At 39.3% G+C, this 14975-nt stretch overlaps 1 protein-coding gene across 4 annotated transcripts in view; it reads left to right on the forward strand.

Moving 5' to 3' along the window:
• CLNK (cytokine dependent hematopoietic cell linker) overlaps positions 1 to 14975 on the forward strand; it is a 57187-nt gene that overhangs the window by 16711 nt on the left and 25501 nt on the right. For all 4 annotated transcript variants that reach the window (XM_042053046.1, XM_042053047.1, XM_042053044.1 and 1 more), the window contains exons 3-5: positions 9759 to 9830; positions 10813 to 10862; positions 14566 to 14600. In XM_042053046.1, coding sequence (XP_041908980.1) covers positions 9759 to 9830; positions 10813 to 10862; positions 14566 to 14600 — 157 coding nt within the window. The remainder of the gene's footprint in view (positions 1 to 9758; positions 9831 to 10812; positions 10863 to 14565; positions 14601 to 14975) is intronic.

Genomic DNA, 14975 nt, shown 5'->3' on the forward strand with positions numbered 1-14975 from the left:
CCTTTCCCCTGAGTGCACATCTGCTGCTGTCAGGCGGCGTGAACTGAAATCCCATGAAGCCACGAGACCGGATAGCTGGCAGTGCTGAGCAGGTATGCAGCCGTGACTTCTGCAGAATTTATACCTCCAGAGTGGGGCACAACTGTAGAAGAGTGGTCAAAAGCTAGAAGAGGGTTAGTCTGGGATTAGTCAGGACAGACACCTGATAATTGCGGTGTAGGACAGGGCAAGAACATGAGCTTTTACGCCAAGATGGATAATCGAGGGAGGAAGGGAGAATTCTTCTGAAGTGGAGGACTTTTGGTGATTCTTTTAGATTTTCAGAGGCACTTAGATACAGCCAGGGAAAAACTACTCTTTTCAAACATGAATGCTGACACTGAGTCAACAGCAGGTTAATTCAACCATGTAATTTATATTTTAAGACCCAAATCTGAGTGATATGAATGTTTAAATAAGCAAACATAGCCTATTAAGCAAAGTCTCTTCACTTTCTCCCAAATGAAGCACCTCTTACATTTGATTTTTCAGTGTGAGTTCTACAGATGGCTAAATCAAGACATCAAAATATTTTGAAATTTACATATAATTAATAAATACGGTTTTCCAGTCAGAAATCCCCAGAAATAAACCAGAAACCACTGGTTTACTATTTGTTGTTCTCCCTGAAGAACTTTGTGTTTAGGAAATGCCAGTGGCTGTTTTCCTAAAAAAAAAAAAAAAATACAATGAGGTAATTAAAAAAATGAAAAAATAATAAAATTAATTATTTTTGTTTGTGTTTTGCTGATGATTCAAAAACTCCATCCATATGCTTATAAATGAAAGAAACAGCTATGAAGGTGCTTGCTTGTTCATTTTTACTTGGAAGAATTACCACTATACTTACCTCTAATACAGTATGGAAACCACTCCTGTGAGAACACTTCAAGCAATCATTTTCATCCCCCTATAAACTGGATTTCATTGGCAACCTGTAAATACAGTGTGACACTAAGGATGTGGATATAGGTTTAGAGGACAGTAGCTGGGAACTGGAGTGCTTTAGTGTACCCTGCTCTTTTCACAAGATACATATTTCTTTCCAACCTTAGGCAGGGTAATTTTATTCTCCCTGGATACTGAAAGCCATATTTTAGGCTATATTCTATGTCTGAGAGGGAAGGATCAAGGACTTACATTATTACATTTATATATAGATTAGTCCAGCTTGACTCAGATAGAGCGAAATTAAATTAAAAGCTGCTTACCTGCCAGCTCCTTCCTGTCAGCAGGCAGCAAGGAAGAACAGAAATGGCATTTTCTTCAAGTTCTACCTTGTTACTTACCTGTCATATGCAGTAGGTAGGCTCAGGTTGTTTTATGATTTGCTGTTGTAGAGAAGTGGCAAACCATTGTCATAATGGGAATAAGGAGGGAATTTTGATCCTGGCACTTAAACTCCAAGTCAAATGTCTGCTGAAAGAGTAGGTTTGCCTAGGGCTACGGGATAGACTGCCAGAGTCTGGCCTCTGGTATGTGCTAGAAAGAGCTATACACCTAATGACAACACCTCGAGCAGTGCTGAGTCTCACAGCACCCCTGAGGCTCTGTGGCGAGGAGCTGTAGCCAGCACCGCACCCGCTGAGACACAACATCACCTGCCTGACTTCTTGTTTGCTCCCAGGATGCTGCTCATCCGTGGAAGAGGGAGATAATAAACCTTCAGCTCTTCTGACCACTGAGGCTGGGATTCCTAGGTATTCCCTAGGTGAGTGGAAATAGCAGAAAACTAGAAGGCTTTGGCTTCATTTTTCACATGAAACAGTCCCCAAAATGTCTGGCAGGTAGCAACTCAAAGATTCAAGGACTAGTGAGAGATTTAAGAAGTTAAAAAATTTTCCCTCTGACTTCCCCAGGTGAATAGGGATTTGCACCCTTCATTACAAGATGCGGGGACAGAGATAAGCAATATATTCTGATGTACGAACTTAAAAAACAGTAAAAATAACTTTGTAGATACCAACACAGAAAGTCTGAAAACTGTACTGCTTCTGAGAGGGACAAAAGAGAAAGTAATTTAAAATATATATATGAGCATTTGGAAAGACACACACTGAAGGTAGAATTATCTTTACATGGCATGCTTTCAAATTCTGTGTGTTTTCTGAGACTGCTTTTGTTACAAGGATCTTAATGAAAAAGTAAAACACATTTTTTGCCCATTCATGCCTTTGCTCTTCATTCCAGAAGAAACCCTCCAGATGTGAAATATCTCACAGGTTTGCACAGAAGCTAGAGAATGTAAAAATGAGTGTAGCCGCAATGATGCAACCCTAAACCTCTACAAAGTGTTAATATCATCCCAGGAACAGATTCAGATGAGGCATTGTAATTCAATGACTTCAATTTCTATGATCACAAAGCACCAGTGCTTCAGAAGCATCTTTTTTTACTGTTATTTTGTTACTATAAAGCACTTTACCTGCACAAAGAATTCCCTCAGTCATGTCCACTCAGTTTAGTACTTACCTGCTTGGACTGGAAAATGTGAAAATCCTGTCCACATGACAGATTTGGTTCCTTTGTAGTCTTACTCATCTTCTCATAGAATACATGATTTTCAGTGACTTTAGCAAAACTTACTGAGAAACAATTTTTATTCATTCTTAATAAGCATTTCTATTTCAGTCCACTGCTTGCCTAATCTCTCTGCTCTATACTGTGCCATGGCAGAGCTGTTATTTTAGATAAGAAAGTGCTTGGCATAAGCAAGCACAGTAATATGAACAGTAATTACAGGTACCCAGGCCTCCCAGCAGCATTCATCCAAGTGCCAAATGTCTGTGGTTACCTTCCAGGTACCCACAGCCCCTGTCTCTCCTGACAGCAACACTTCAGCCAGACAGTCACTGCCTGACAATTTATCAGGAGTCCAAACTACAGGAACCTGACTAACTGGGGTTTTCCTGCAGTCCAGGAATTGAACTGGATCATTCTTGTTAATCCCTTCCAGTATGCTGTGGATTCTATAAAAGCAGGTTGGTCTCAAATGTATGGACTTGAGGTGAGAGATGCTTAAACAAGTACATGAAGCTGTGGTACTGCCTTGTGCAATGTATATACCAGTAAGGAAACATACAGGAAGGGTAATGCAAGGAGGGGGAAGGCTCACTGTTCATGCCACTTTATTCAGAGGCAAAATTGTCATGACACACCTTCCTAAGAAATCTTTGCCATGTGGTTCAGATTATATTGCAACATTTGGCTTGAAATGACCCATACTACTCTGTTGCTGTGTGAACATGTTTTATCTGATTGAGTACAAAAGTTGTGGGAAGAAAACCATGCCAAACACTGAATGTTTTCCAGGCATTTCTTTGCAAGGCGTGGTGTCATGCATAACAACAAAGACCAAATCTCAGTTTCGGAACAGCAATGGCTTAAAAGGAGAAGTCTCTGTCAGTATTTGCAATTAAGACTGAGTTAAATATTTTCTCCTCCTGAAAGATTGCAAGCTTTTGACTTGAAACATGCCTTAGTAGAGTGTCAACCTTTGCTTCAATCACAATGGCCTACCATTTGTTCTCTTTTTCTCTCATCCCATGCAAAGTCACCTGGCTAGGGTTCATTACAGCTATTCCACATGAGATGATACTGTAATACAAATAAAAGTGTATTTTGTGTATCCTAATTGTCAGCCTGAATACCTGTACTAACCAGTACTTGAGAAGTGGCATTCATAACACATTCACCAAGGACTTGATTCCCTGATAAACTAGTATCAATATCTTCTACGATTTTGTATGTGGAACTAGAGTACTGCATCCAGTTCTAGAGTCCCCAGCACAGGAAGGACATTGACCTGCTAGAGTGAGTCCAGAGGAGGCAACCAAGATGATCAAAGGGATGGAGCACTTCTCCCATGAGGAAAGGCTGAGAGGATTGGTATTGTTCAGCCTGGAGAAGAGAAGGCTTTGGGGTGGCCTAATTGCAGCCTTCCAGTATCCATGGGAGCCTACAAGAAAGACGGAAGGAGGCTTTTTAAAAGAGCATGTAGGAACAGGATGAGGGGGAAATGGCTTCAAACTGAAAGAGAGCAGGTTTAGATTAGATATTAGGAATAAATTTTTTAGTGTCAGTGTAGTGAGGCACTGAAATACACGGAGTATTTGTGGAAGTGTTCAGGATCAGGTTGGATGGGGCCATGGGCATCCTGTTCTAGAGGAAGGTGTCCCTGCCCACGGCAGGTTGGTTGGAACTAGATCATCTTTAAGGTCCCTTCCAATCCAAGCCATTCTATGTTTATATGGTTCTTCCAAAGAGCTGGCACTTTGCAGCTTGTTACTGCAGTTTGGTACTACAGAAATGTTTCTATTCAACATTTCTAAAATCGGCATTTAACCAGCACAATAATTAATTGCTGTTCATAATACTTGTATTTCTGTGGGGTTATCTGAACTGATAGCGTGCTGATTGGTTTCTGTATTTACACATAGCATTTTAAAGGTTGCCAGGGAAACCTGGAGCACTCTTTTTGGAAGAAGAGAATCCAAATTAATTGTGCCAATCATGATTTCTAAGTAGCTTTGCAAGTGATCAGTTACATAATTTTGCTAAGATAATAGAGCCTTTAATATTTATTATTATGTTCCTAGCATTTACTTTAGGTAAAAAGAACAAGTCTCCTCCAACACGGCACACTTGGAGGACTATTGCACTTTAAATGTGGTAATCAAAAGAGCATGTTTTATAGAGCATTTTTCGTAAGTCACGACAGCGAGTACAATGTTGCTATGGATGATCTTATTACTGATTCATAAAACTGACCTTTAAAAATTAAAAGAACAAAAAAGCTCCATTTTAGGGCAGTAGTTGGGATTATATAAAAGTGGTCAGGCCTTTGCCTTGGATCCGGACGATATTAATATGCCAGTATCAAAACTGTGATCCTGAACCCCCTGTGATCTGCTGAAAGGTCAAATGGCTCTTCCCTCCCTTCCTGTAATCCCTACCTGCTGATCTGCCTGCAGCAGGCTACCCCTGGCTGGGGAAAGATGGAAAGCAAGTAAGGAAACTTGTGGGTTGAGATAGACACAGTTTAGTAAGCAAAGGAAAGAAAAAGAAAATAACCCAAAACAAAACTAGTGATGTGAAGACAATCATTGAGCAGTGGCTGTCTTCCAAAATGAAAAAAACCTCACTTGTATTTTTTAGCTGAGCACATGTTGTGTAGTGTGGGATATCCCTGCGGTTAGCTGGGGTCAACTGTACCAGCTTTGTCCACTTCCAGCCTCTGCCCACCCCCAGCCTACATGCTGGGAGGGCAGAACAGGAAAAAAAGAAAGCCTTGGTGCTGTGCAAGCACTGCTAACAGCCAAAACACAGTGTGTTGTCAACAGTGCTCTGGTCACAGATCCACAGCACAGCACCCTACAGACTGCTCTCAGCACAATTAACTCCATCCCAGCCAGAGCCAGTACAGCAAAAATATCTGACATATGTAGGGAGGTAACTGTGCCTCTCCAAAACTCTCACACTGTCCTGCACGTAGTTACAGCATTCAGGAACAGGAATATTTGGGCTCACCTTTAGAGAGATCCAAGCCCTCTTTGTGGATAGCACCCACAGGATGAGGACTGCAGGGTATTCTGGTGAGAAGCATTCATCACCTGCCCAGGCACTGTGCAGAAAACCTCCCCTCCTTCATGAGTATGTAAGCAAATTGTGAGGGAAGATCCAAGAGGTGTGGGTGCCCAGCTGCGGCACATGAGCCCACACTGGGTTCCTGTACGTCTTTTCAGTGGAGAACAAATATATAAGCAAGATACAGTAATGGTCACAGTACAAAGTTACATACCTTCTCTGACTACTAGATTATTTAATACAAAAGATGGTGGATAGCTATCCCTCATTTTTCCTCAGAGGAAAGTGTCTGCCCGATGCTCCCAGCTGTGTAGTGCAAGCACTGGCTGCACCTCCTCTGCAGCCTGAGCAGCCACCAAGACTCATTTCAGGCAGCTGCTCTCTGCTAGCTGGCAGCAGCTCCCTGTTCAGCAAGCTTGAGATTTCAAACCCTGCTTTGAGGTGTCTAACTCAACAGGCACCAGCCAAAGAAGTTCAGTCCAAGATCTGTAAAAGACCTATAGCCCTCTTGAGCAGCATGTGGAGGCCAGGCAGGATATACCCAGACACCCAAAGCAGCAAGGCACACCTGTGTTTAGCCAACTTTGGAATACAAGCTTACCTTCAATAGTGACCTAGCCCAATCAAGCCAGGTTATAATCTCTCTTACAGTCAGGTATCATTTCCAAAAGTGAACTCTTTTCTATGCACTTCCCTAGAAGTTTCTGACAATGTTAATTGTTGTTAGATTTAAACTGTTTCAAAATGACTTCTGCCCTCCTGACTGCAGTTTTGCTCAATCCAGGCCACAGCAGAAGTGGCTAAACCTCCTCCCAGCCCAAACCCTGCTATTAAGTAACAGCATCTACAGACATAGATGCAAACAGACGACAAAATAAACAGTACAACACACTTTCAAACCACCATGTAACTGAAGGACCTTGTGACTGCCAAGTCCCCCAAAGTTCAATCACACTGACACGTGCAGTGCATATACCACCTTTAGTAGCTGTTTCAGGAAGCAGGATGGTTTCTGAACGAGAGTATCCCTTAACAGTCACCCTGGCAACAATTTATTCAGAAAATAGATTTAAGCCATGGATTTATAAAATCAGAGTGTTAAATCTTTTGTTGTATTAAGTAACCCATAAAATATAATACTGACCTCTTTCAATAGTAGGAATTGAAAAGCAAAAATTAAATACAAATGTGGTTTTCTCTTCTCACAGGCCTGACAGGTGCCCACTTTTCAAACTAGGGACTGACCCCCTTCAGATGTCTACACGCAGCATGGAGTTCCATGCTCCATGTTTTATTCCTTTCCTTCCAGAAAAACTCCTTCTTCTTTCAGCTTGTTGTTTTATCCCCATTTTTCAGTTGCAGACAGCAATTTTCTCTTGGTTTATACATCAGTTGGACTGGGACTAATTTTACAATTGTGACTCATCTGTCACAGGAGGACTGTTCTGTGATAGGAGCTCTCAAACATATCTGCAAAACCAAATATATATGATAGGACCTCTCAAATATTTCTGCAAAACCAAATAAATATGCAAATAACTATGAAAATAAGTAACAACAAAATCAAATAACCAAAATAATGTTTAAGCAATAAGCAATTGCTTCTGGATATTTTGGGCCAGATTAGGCGATTTACAGTCTGTCATGAAGAAGGATTTGACATGAATACTACATTGCCTTTGGAATGTAGTAACTGACTGAACAAAACATCAGGCAATATTGAAGTGTTACATACAAAGCATTGCAGTCAAAGGAGAGGCAGTGAATATGACCACTACTTTTCTTCTTGTTGTTTCATTGTTGAAACAGAAGAAAAGAGTGACAATCAAGATAAGAGGAACTGGACTTTTGTCTCTTTTAATCATCTGTACTTAGCCAACTTTCATTCCTATTAAGTAAAACTTACCCTGGTAACAATCCCCTTAAATGCTGTGAAATAAATAAACTTTCAAACGGAGAGTCTTAAAATTTCCCTGATAATTTCATGACTCTTGGAAATTTTAAGATCTTTGAAACAGACACTTTTATACAACCACTTTTATACAACCATAAATTAATCATAACTTATCACAACAGAACCCATCAAGATGAACTCAGTTGACTTTAATGTAAGTGTAATTTCTGTTTATGTAGGTGCTCCATTACAATTGTTCTGCATTTAAATATTAGTCAATCATCACTCCAAATGAAGTCTACCCTCACTTTTTCTCCCCAGTATAAGTTCTGGCCATACATAATGTGACTTGAATGTTGAGAGGAATGGGTATTGCTGCTCTGTCTGTGTCACTAGCCTGTACTATCACAAACACACAACTTAGGATTTTGTATCTGGTCAGTCAGATATGAGTATCGTAAGCAGGAAAAGTTATAGAACACAGCCAGCTAAAAGAAATTCTACATTTTGCTTAAGTAAGAAGAGGTGAAAGTGTCTAAAAGTGCATTTTTTAAAAAAATCCCACCCTTTTGCAGAAGGAAATAATGTTGCTGTAGCATTGACCAGAGAATGAAGAAAATTCTGTGAAGGAAAGATGCTTTGGCCCTATAATTAGACATGGGGATTTTAAAAATAGCATAGCTGTATTTTAATGCAAAAATGGCAAAAAGGACTTCTTTTTAAGCAAGGTCAGGATTTTATTAACATAGAACATTCAAAAGGTGCTAAATATCCTCATGATCTCAGCCATGATAAGTTTCATGACAAATCCTAAGCCATTTATGCTACTAGTTACCAGTAACGTGTATGTAGTTCTGATGGACTCATAGAGATATCAGTAAAACCTCAGTGCTGCATCTCACACAGAGAGAAAAGCTACCTAAACAGACTAAAATAGTTCCCTGCTGCAGGCAAAGGAGAACCTGCAGAAGGTCACTCTGCAGGTGCATGTTGGGAAATTTACCACAGGAAGGGGCAGGGAGAAATGAAGGAAATTCAAACACACAGAAATTATGTTCACTGTATGTATCATACTCATGCAACAGCCTTTTGCATTTGTAATACAGACTGCCTTGGGGAAGTTGGGAGAAGAGTTTTGCAAGGAATGAAATTGTTCTTTCAAAAGATAAAAAAATTACACATCAATGATAAGAGCATTGAGATGACAGAAATCAGTTACTTGTTCATATTCCACATGCTCCAGAGACATATCAATGCAGCACAGATTTAACCACTTAACCAAAATTCTCTATAGCTATAGCAACTGCTCAAGCATACCTCTCCTGCTAAATCCACAGCTGAAAATAAACATATCTTGTCATTCTTCTAAAATTTGCATCTTTGCATTTGTGCCCTTTAGTATTTCCATAATAAACTGTCTAACATGACTGTTAGAAAAATTCATTAGCAACGTGTGCATTTAAATATTGATTAACGTGTGTGTGTGGGGGCAGTTTTTGTTTGGTTGTTTAGTTGTTTGTTTTGAATAGGTTTTGGGGCATGTTGTAAAGAAAAACTGAAACCTGATTTGGCAACACCGATTATAGGATCTATGAATTTAAATGACTTTGAGTAGGACTAGGTCCAAAAGGACATGACCATCTTTTCATCTGTAGAAATTATTTATGAGATAATCCTAACTCTTTTTTCTGAAAACACTGAAATGTCTGGTAGTCAAAAGGTAAAAGTGGAAATCATCTCAGTTTTGGTTTCAAGGATTTATAGATCAGTATTATTTAACATGAGTAAAATAAGGAGCTCTAAGAGAGGCTCAAGAGCAATCAGAAGTAGAGAGGCCAAGAAGACTGAGCTCTGTTGTTTTGGTAGCTACACCACTGGTGTTTAGCAACTATTTTACCAGCAATAGAGATCTTGGATAGGTGCCCCTGGGTTTTAATTCTTCAGTTGAATTCAGTAAGTACCCTATTCTAATGTAACCAAAACAGTGGCTGCAGGAATTCAGTTTCCAGCTTTTCATTCCCCTGCCAGGAAACTGTTTTTCTTTTTTCCCAAATAGCTGAAAACAAAAAAATCAGGAAAATATTCAGAGAATGAAAATGGTTGAGGTAGAGAAGAAGGTAATCATTTACATATGTGCATTGAAAAGTTTTGAAAATTAGTTTTGGAGCTCTGCTTGCGCTTGCATTTCTTCCCCACTCATTGTTGCTCTCTAACAGTAAACTTTGTTCAATTCTGTCAGAGCCAACAGGAAAACAGTAGAATATCACCCAGCAGATTCAAACAGCAGGAAAACAGCTTTGCCAAAAAATAAGTAAGTAAATAAACTACTTTTTAAGTCACTGATAAATAATATAAATAAAAGTTTTATTATTGATGTGTCCATGCTATTATCACACACCCTACTCTAGTACACTCTTGTGTGGTTTACAGCCTGTTCACTGAACAGGAAACCACTCAGCTTCACTCTTTGCTCAAAAGCTGCTGCTAACTGAAACTATTTTGTAATTGTTAAGAGTGGGCTAGTTGGAACTCAGAGGTTTGTGTTGGTATTTTCCAAACTTTAGGCAATTCCAAGTGTGGATGCTTAGATGTAGATAAAATGAGTGTGCATTAATGCAGTCTTAATGTGATCCCTGGTCAAATCTTCATTACAAAATAACTTTTTATGTTGCTTCTGAATACTAAGTAGTGCTACTGCAAAGATCCACAAATGTTGCTGGACAGGCTGATATAGAGCTATGGTCCAGTGGGTAAAGAGAATCATGGTAAGAGAATCAACACCAGAGAAAGGGTTTTATGGTTCTTCCACACCCAACACATCTCATATATTCTCCATGGGAGAGTAATACCAGGATGCAAGAATACCACACCTGGACTAGAGGAAGTGTTATCCTGAGCTGGCAGAACGGGAAGGGAGCCATGTGGAGTGGCACAGCTGCATGTGGAAAACGAGTTTTATCTCCTACCTCCCTAAGGAAACTCATCCCTCCAACAATACACTGAATATGCTAAAGCATCAAGAAGGCTGTTACAATATTTATGTCTAAAATGAATGTTTGCAAAATGAGTAGAGCTCTCTGCAACCAACTTGGAGCTGTAAGTGAACAAAAATGTAAAGTTTGACCCAAGGTTTTTGAATTTCCAAATCTGCAAAGTCATTTCTCAAATGTAGATATTATCCTTGCAGTTTTCACTCATTAATTTAAACTAAACTCTTTGAAAAGTTTCATAGAATATCGGCAATTTCTATTATTTAATTAAGTGGATATTTTTTTCTATTTTTATTTATTTAGATCTTGCCCAAACATACGTGAAGTAATGAATCAGAATATACGTCTGAAAGGTAAAATTCTTTCACTGCTGAAAAAGGAAGTACTATAGCACGTCTATTTAACCTACTTCTTACTCAGAGCTAGTAATAATCTGTGACAGATCTGAACATTTTAATATCATAAAAATTTTAAATGAATTGTAAGAAAAAATTAAAAGTAATGGATACCCACCAAGGGGATACCAAATAATGCAGAAAACAAAAAGGCGTTTACTTCCAGTGTGCCCCCAAAAATTTTTGGTTTCTTGATGGCATACACTGCAAAAAGCCATCAATAAGTTACTCTCTTGATGGGGACTGAAAATATTACTTTCTAGAAAGCAGCTGAGGGAACTTTCTTTTTCCTTCTGCTGCTACCTTTGAAGATCTCTCCTCTTTTTGCTATTTGCTGTTCCAAAACAACAAGACAATGACACAGGATTTCTAAATCTGTTTCCATGACAGATTATGGTCTGTCAAGCAAGTAGCAAGCATGTGTTTAAGCTACATTAATTTCAAAAGTGAAACACTGCACTTATTTAAATTGCTGGTAAATGACACCGTAGTTCACAACTGTAGCTGTGCTGAGACATTTAATGCAAAACATATAAAATTATCTAACTAAAAAGTGGCACAACTGGCCAGATAAATTTATTTCCTGTACCATATGTTTATAGTGTAATGTGAAGTTTGCTTAAATGCATTCAATATCCATATAATATAGAAGATTTAGGGCTGGAGAAAGCACTTCTGGGAAAAATAAAACCCAGCAATCAATCATCTAACTGCAAATCCTTTCTTTTCTGTGGATAGGTGGCCTTAGCACAAATACCCACCATAACTGGTATTTATTCACATGCCTTTTTCACATCTCTGAAGTGAAACCTGCCCAGTCTTTTACTTGGTACTCTAATTAAACCTATACTATTCAGGAAGTTTCTGCCTGTTTTTCTAGCCCCTCGGTAGGCTTGGGGAATATGTCTGTATACTTGAACAGGACAAGGTTTTCCACCATAATTTTGGGCAAGACAGTAAAAAAGTGACTCTGAAAATGTCTATGCAGTTCTTCCTTGAAGCATTTCCAGCTTCAGGCTTTTTTCTACTGAAGTGGTTAGGACACACCATGAGGATCACAAGGTTTATTAAATCACAGCCCACAATTCTTTATCACTTTCTGCCACTGGCTGAAACACCACAGTGACTGAAAAAATAACACTGTGCATTCATAGATTCAGGGAAGCCAATGGGAACAGATTTACCTTCTGCTTTCCCACATAAAGGGCTATGTTTTTGATGTTGGATTTTCATGTACAAATTCCTAAACTGTCACCTTTTTAAACAGAACTTTTTTAGGTCACCATGAAAAGCAGTCAAGGTTGCCACAAAATTCACACACTGTTTTATTCCCTTACAAATTAAAGAGAAGATATTTTTTTTCCATTTTGTCCTTTGACGTCAGGCATTCTCTGTCCACTGGCAGAAACACACCCACATGTATGCCATAGAAATAAAACACCTTCCTATTATTATAACTGATAGTCTCTATTTATTAATTTCACAGGCAATGCAGCAAAGCAACAAAAAATTTTCAGACTGAATAAAATATGATCTGCCCCTAGAGCTTGAGGACTGAAACCTGATTTGGCAACACTGATTATAATGTTGCCTACTCTAGCCAGTGCCAGCTCTAAATCTTTAGCTTGTAGTGAAAAAAAAAATGATGCCAGAAGGTCCAGCTGATTGCAACTACCTGGCACAAAGATTCTGTCCTCTTTCATCCTTGTTCAACAGCCAGTGCAGCAAAAGCCAGAAAATTTGAAGATGTCCCTGCTCATTGCAGGTGGGTTGGGCTAGATGATCTTTAAAGGCCCTTTCCAAACAAACTAGTCCATGATTCTATAATAAATTGGATGTTCCAGGGTAATAGATAGATAGATAGATAGATAGATAGATAGATAGATAGATAGAAAACAGCAGAAATAGTCTCCCCTTAGGTGTTAAGCCTCTGCAACAGTACCTCTTCTAACACCTGGACAGTGTGCAGCACTTCATATTCTGAAGGCCTGATATGTACAGCAAGGCTAACAGAGTGAAATATTCATCTTCATTATGAAAATTATATTCTTAAGTAACAGGAAGAGTGGTTTCTAGCTGGTTTGCATTCCTCAGCTAGCACAGAGGAAATATTTGGGCAGTGACCTTAGGTAGAGGGCACACCCACGGAAAAGCAGCACCAGTGCTGGTCACTCCATTGGTCCAGTGCAAAGGAGGCCTAAGAAGAAAAGCAGAGGGAAGGCTGGAGTTTATCCCAACTCCAGTGATTCATGCATAACAGAAGAGATGATAAACTGACCTGGACATCAAATTGTAAACTGATATTGGATAGCAATACATCACCCCAAAGGCTTGTTGTCAAACAGTCCCCTTTTAGCATTAAGCCATGAAATGCATGGGTAATAGCATTGATGTTTACCACTGTTATTCATTTTTTATTGTTGAGCATAAAACAGCGACTTTTTTTATTTTTTTTAGAAGTACAAAGGCTGAAAATTAAGACACTGCCTTTTTATTTTTATCCTGGCACCACCTTTAACTGGGTTTACTTCTGGTTTGCACCAGTATAACTAAACAGAAAATCAGACAAGTAGCTTGAACGAATAAATCTCCTTCCCTCTCCCCCATGAATGATCCTCCATGCAGAGATTAAAGTACTACATATACTGAATAAATGAACATTCAATGCCATCTGCTGGGGTATACAAAAGTATGCAGTACTAGGCTCAAAGAACCAGAGCAACAAATGAAAAGAGAGTGTTTAGGCAGAAACTTGCTTCTTTCAAAACACAGATGTAAGGGAGGGTTGTGGGATCCTGGCTGTCCTTTATACCCTTCTGCCCTGGGATACAATTCCTGGACAAGAAGTAGTTCTGGCTTTAATTCTCTCCTTAGCACAAAAGTGTTTCAGTGCAAAATTATCCCTTTCTTCTAAGCAGTACAGCATGATGTAATTATTTGTTATTCATTGGTCTTGATAGAAGGACTTTCATGCTCTACTTTTGAAATCAGGCCATTATGTAGCCAGAGATGCAAGATTGTGAGGTTACAGGCAGCCTAAGAAAGGATTGAAACAGTCCAGAACAAGAACACATACTGGGCAAGGTCATACCATGGCTGTTTTGCACCAAGGAGTCACTGGATTAAATGCGTAAATCGGGTTATGCGCAGAGCTTGGGAGTCTGTGCCCACCAGCTCTTTGGCTCTGTAGCTCATGCCCTCCTGGCAGACAGGCACCACTGAGAACAGTTTATAGCCTGAGAGCTGGAGTGTTCTCAGTTTGGGCATTGTCTTCTGCTACTAAAAGAACAAAACATGTTTCTATTCGCAGAGGGATTTCCAGACCAGGAGTCCCACAGCTCTCACAGTTCTGCATCAAGAAGCAAAACTCAGGGGAGAGAGAGGAGTGGAAGCACATCCTTCTTTGGGTGTTTTTGGTGGGCGGGCTTAGACATGCTCATGGTCATGAATCCCATTTCCACACAGCTACTTCCTCATGCATTGCATAGGTCCACAAACTCATGGGTGGGCCTGCTTCATGTCCTTTTTTCAGTATCTCTAAAATGCTGTAAATAAATACTCTAAAATCTGTGGCTGGCAGATTTTTATTCCTTATATATTAGCTACTGTATAGTTTACTACAGAATGGGACCTGCTGAGAGTTTTTCTCCATTTCATACAGAAAACAGAACTATTCCTGCTAACACCTATCATTCTGTAAGTACCACATGTTCTTCCTAAAATTTTACTTTTCTTTCACTTCCTGATGTATATTAATATTATCTTGGCTATAATACTAACAAAAAATGCAATCATCACTGGTTTTTAATGCAAAATAAGGCACGAAAATTGTGAAATATAGTTGAGAACTTCTAGTTTGTTTTAGAGGGATCTAGACTGGAGAAGTGACTCACTCACTCACCAATTCTCCATTTATGGGCTGAATCTAAAATACACCTTTATCATAAGATCAGGTGAAAATAACAGGAGTCAAGCTGAACAAGTATGTCAGTCATAAACCTCAAGGTTAAATATGTAAGTGATACAAATGAAAGCTGAAAAGCAAACAGTACACATTTCAATGTCTTTCTA

The sequence above is a fragment of the Corvus kubaryi genome, unplaced genomic scaffold (assembly GCF_017639235.1).
Source record: "Corvus kubaryi isolate FWS band 111438036 unplaced genomic scaffold, C.kubaryi_AGA036_p1.0 split1-131, whole genome shotgun sequence".
Lineage (NCBI taxonomy): Eukaryota > Metazoa > Chordata > Aves > Passeriformes > Corvidae > Corvus > Corvus kubaryi.